The sequence below is a fragment of the Triticum aestivum genome, chromosome 4D, assembly GCF_018294505.1.
Source record: "Triticum aestivum cultivar Chinese Spring chromosome 4D, IWGSC CS RefSeq v2.1, whole genome shotgun sequence".
NCBI classification, from domain to species: Eukaryota; Viridiplantae; Streptophyta; class Magnoliopsida; order Poales; family Poaceae; genus Triticum; species Triticum aestivum.
This window is the reverse complement of record NC_057805.1, coordinates 59,908,480-59,912,266: the sequence shown is the minus strand read 5'-3', so window position 1 is coordinate 59,912,266 and position 3,787 is coordinate 59,908,480. Positions and strand designations below refer to the sequence as shown.

General features: G+C 54.6%; 1 protein-coding gene across 1 annotated transcript; it reads right to left on the bottom strand.

The window, feature by feature from the left end:
* Window positions 1-753: 753 nt before the first annotated feature.
* LOC123096199 (F-box/kelch-repeat protein At2g44130) lies at window positions 754-2,345 on the bottom strand. The gene has a single exon (XM_044517844.1). The coding sequence runs from the start codon at window positions 2,289-2,291 to the stop codon at window positions 1,185-1,187; it is 1,107 nt and encodes a 368-aa protein (XP_044373779.1). The 5' UTR covers window positions 2,292-2,345; the 3' UTR covers window positions 754-1,184.
* Between the last annotated feature and the right edge of the window lie 1,442 nt (window positions 2,346-3,787).

Sequence of the window (3,787 nt, the reverse complement as noted above, 5' to 3'; positions counted from 1 at the left end):
AACCTCATTTATTGTCTAACAAGGAGTGTATATTATACTAGCAGGGTTACATACATCAAGCTACATGGTGACACTCGTGGTAAGCAATCCAAACTTGACGAAAAAAAACATACATCAAGCTAGAAGAGAAGAAGAACCGATCGTCCTCGCAATCGGTTTCATTGGGATTGCGCAGCATGGCATGATATCCGTGCGTCCCCTGCAAATTTCACGTTGCCCATGCCAAGAAGATGGATGGATGGATGCAGCTAACAGCAACCTAGCGGCGTCAGGACTGCTCCCGATAATAAAAGCCGCTACAGTGGAGGGCCGTCCGCGCGGTCCAAAACCGTGGGCCAAGCACGGACGCCATAATCGGTGGCGACCTCATTTCCGTTCGTTCATATCCTTGGATGGCGACGTGGGAGGAGAAACGGATGGGGACGCATAGCTGGCCGGTTTGCTGTTGCGTGGAGTGCGAGGCCTCACCTAGCGATTATATTAATTATAGAAAGAATCGGCTGGCAAGGTCAGCTCCTCTTCGGGTTCAGCAGCCGGGGCGGCGGCGATCGAGCACCAATTGAATAGGACGCGAGATAGTAGTATGAAAATTGAAGATTGTATGGAAAGAAACGTAAAGATGATTGCTCGACGGCGGCGAGCCACCGGCATCGACATCGAGAGGTGTGTTCTTCAGCCGCGAAGCAGATGGACATTTGAGATGGCGTACCAGCCTCTGTGAGCAGCAGTAGCAGAACTGGATCTGGACAGAACTATGGAGAAACCACATGATATGATCTTCCAACTCACAATAATATGTACAGCGACTCATTGCTAATATCATACTGTAGAACCAAAACACCACGCTGTCTCAACAACAGAAATGGCAGGCTGTCTCAACAGCAGAAGAGGGGAGGGAGGAGAGTTCACAACCATGGTGACTAGAGCGCACAGATCTGACAGGACAAGCTACAATCCTCTAGTTATTTTTGTTGTTTTCTTCTTGGCGATGATTGATGCCTCCTGTTTTTTTTCTTCTTTTTTCCTGGCGATGATTCATCCGGGATGCGCAGATCTCAGGCGATGAGATCGCGGATCTCAGTTCCATCAATGGCAGAAGCACTGCAACTCAAGAACATGCATACATACTCGCTAGTAGTAGTAGTAGTCTTCTTGGTCGGGAGCGGCGCCGGGGAGGGTTCTCATCACACGCGGACGGAGGCCAGGGAGAAGACGAAGCCGGCGAACTGCGGCGGAGGGCGCACCACGGTCCAGTTCTTGGACTTGACGTCGAACACCCACAGCGCGTGCCCGCCGCCGCCTCCCTCGGACTCGATGGCGCCGGTCACCACCACGCGCTCGCCGCCGCCGACGGCGACCGCGCGCGCCGTGCCGGCCTTCAGACCAGGCGGGTAAGGGCCCACCTCGAGCCAGCCACGGCGCTCCCCGCGCCACTCCATCACGGCCGTGCCCTCGATGCACCACACCCGCCCGCGCACCACCACGTGAGCCGCCGAAGGCGGTGCGCGCACGCGCTCCAAGCGGCGCCACTCGCGTGTCGCCGGGTCGAACCACTCGGCGTCCCGCTCGAATCCTCCCTGACGCCCCGTGCGGTACCCGCTCACGGCCAGGAACCGGTCGCCGGCGACGGTGGCCATGCCGTCGCACTCGTCGCGCTCCTCCGACATGTCCGGGAGCGGGTCCCAGCCGTCGGCCTCCGCGTCGTACGCCTCGGCCGTCTTTAGCGCGTTCTTGAGCTTGTCATGGCCGCCGGCGACATAGATCTTGCCCCCGGCCTCGGCGCAGGCGAAGAAGGACCGCGCGGACCGCATCGGCGCGCCGCGGCGCCAGACGCCGGTGGCGGCGTCCAGCACGTTGACGTCCGCCACGGGCTCGAAGGTCTTGGGGTCCCAGCCGCCCATCACGGCGACGCGGGTGCCCACGGCCGCGCACTGGGCGAACATCGGCACCGGCGGCGCCGAGCTCTCGCGGTGCCACTCCCCGGTGGTGACGTTGTACACGGCCACGCCGTACGCCGGGGTGTTCTCGGGCGCCCCGTCGTCCCCGGCCACCGGGTTGCCAAACTGCATGAGAAAGACCAGATCCTCGTTGGCACCGGCCTCGGCGCGCGCCAGGGCGAACTCCGGGGCGGCGGCGGCGCTCCGCCAGCCGCGGCACACGCGGCGCATCGAGCGGTAGGACCCGTGCGGGACGCGCGCCAGGCAGTCGACGGCGACGTCGTCGGGCATCCCCGGGATGAGCTCGATGTGGTCGGCCACCCACTCTTGGACACGGCTCTTTGGGTTCATCATTCTTGTGACTTTGTGTGAGCTTTGCTTCTGCTTCTGGATGCCTCTCTCCGTCCATGGGAGAGAGCATAAATAGAAGGCTGGCGGAGCTACGGGACACGCATATTGATTGGGCCCCATGTGACAGCTGGTAAGCAAATAAAAAAAGCAATAACTTTTTTCTTGAAGTTGAGAAAGCAATAACTTTATGGTAAAGCAATTGCAAGCGGCTGTTTTTCTGCCGGATTTGTGTGCTGTTTCTTCTTCGTGGAGAAGCTTGATGCATGTGTTGTTTAATGTGATACTCTAACTGAATGCCCTTTTCATCTTGCAAAAAAAAAACTGAATGCCCTTTTCAATAATTGGACAATGTATTTGTGTCCTGGGCAGTGACTTTTTGGTTGATTGGTTGTCTTTTTCTTTTCTTTTTTGAGTTGATGATTCATTGTGTTTATCACAACGAAGCCGGGATGAGATTTGTAAATTTGATCCTTTATATTGGGAATAAATTAATACCAAAGTTGATGTCGATCGGTAAGTGCAAACCATTGGTGTCCAGTTTTATAATAGATAAGTAGAAGACTGTATGCGAAACACATCAAAGTCTTCTTTGTTTATAACCTTTTGATTTTAGAGTGAGAAAAACTATTGATTGTGCCTGTAATTAATCTTCAATGGATAATATGCAAACTGAGGGCGGCATGTAAATTGGAGGGGGAGGGGCAAACTTTTATGCACCACTATGTGTAGTAGGTGTTGGAAAATGAGCAAATTACTACAAGATTTAATCCAAATAAACAGAACATAAATCATGACAACAATAGCAGAGATTAAACTAATCATGCGAACTAGCATAGTAGATGAACATATCACATCTAGGACACATACTAGAAACATGAATTCTACCACTATCTCGAACAAGAAGGATAGAATCACATACGGTGCAGCGGGAACAGCACCGCCGGCGTTGGTGTTGTCGCCCATGTCATCGAGGATGAGGTTGCCTAGGTCGGGGAAGAAGTCGTCGTTGGCGAAGTCGTCGCTGCCAGCAGTCGCGCGAGTGCGCTCCCCAAAAACCTGATCGCCCCTCTCTCGTACAGGATCACGAGAGGCGGGGTTCCGAAGGCCTGCTGTCCCTTCTCACGATGCACGCCGAAAGGAGGGATGGAGAAGACTTGCTTGGCAGCGCAATGATCTGGAACGGTGGTGCGAAACCATACGATGCGGTGGCGGCTAGGGTAGACATCTGCCTGACTGTACAGTGCGGGCCGGGTAGGTCGTGGGAGTAAACCCCACGTCCGAGTCGCGATCCAAAAGAATCAGAAACGGTTCAGTAATTAACGCATTCATTAATTATTAATTAATGGATCATTAATTTTTCTCGAGCAGCAAAAATATAAACAACGTGCATAGCTCTATCCACGGCTCGGCTCAATCCCGCGGCGCGGCGCGTCGTGACGAGGCGTGGCGAGGCGAGCGAGGAGGAGGAGCGCGCGTGTAGGTCTCTTCTCATGCTCATA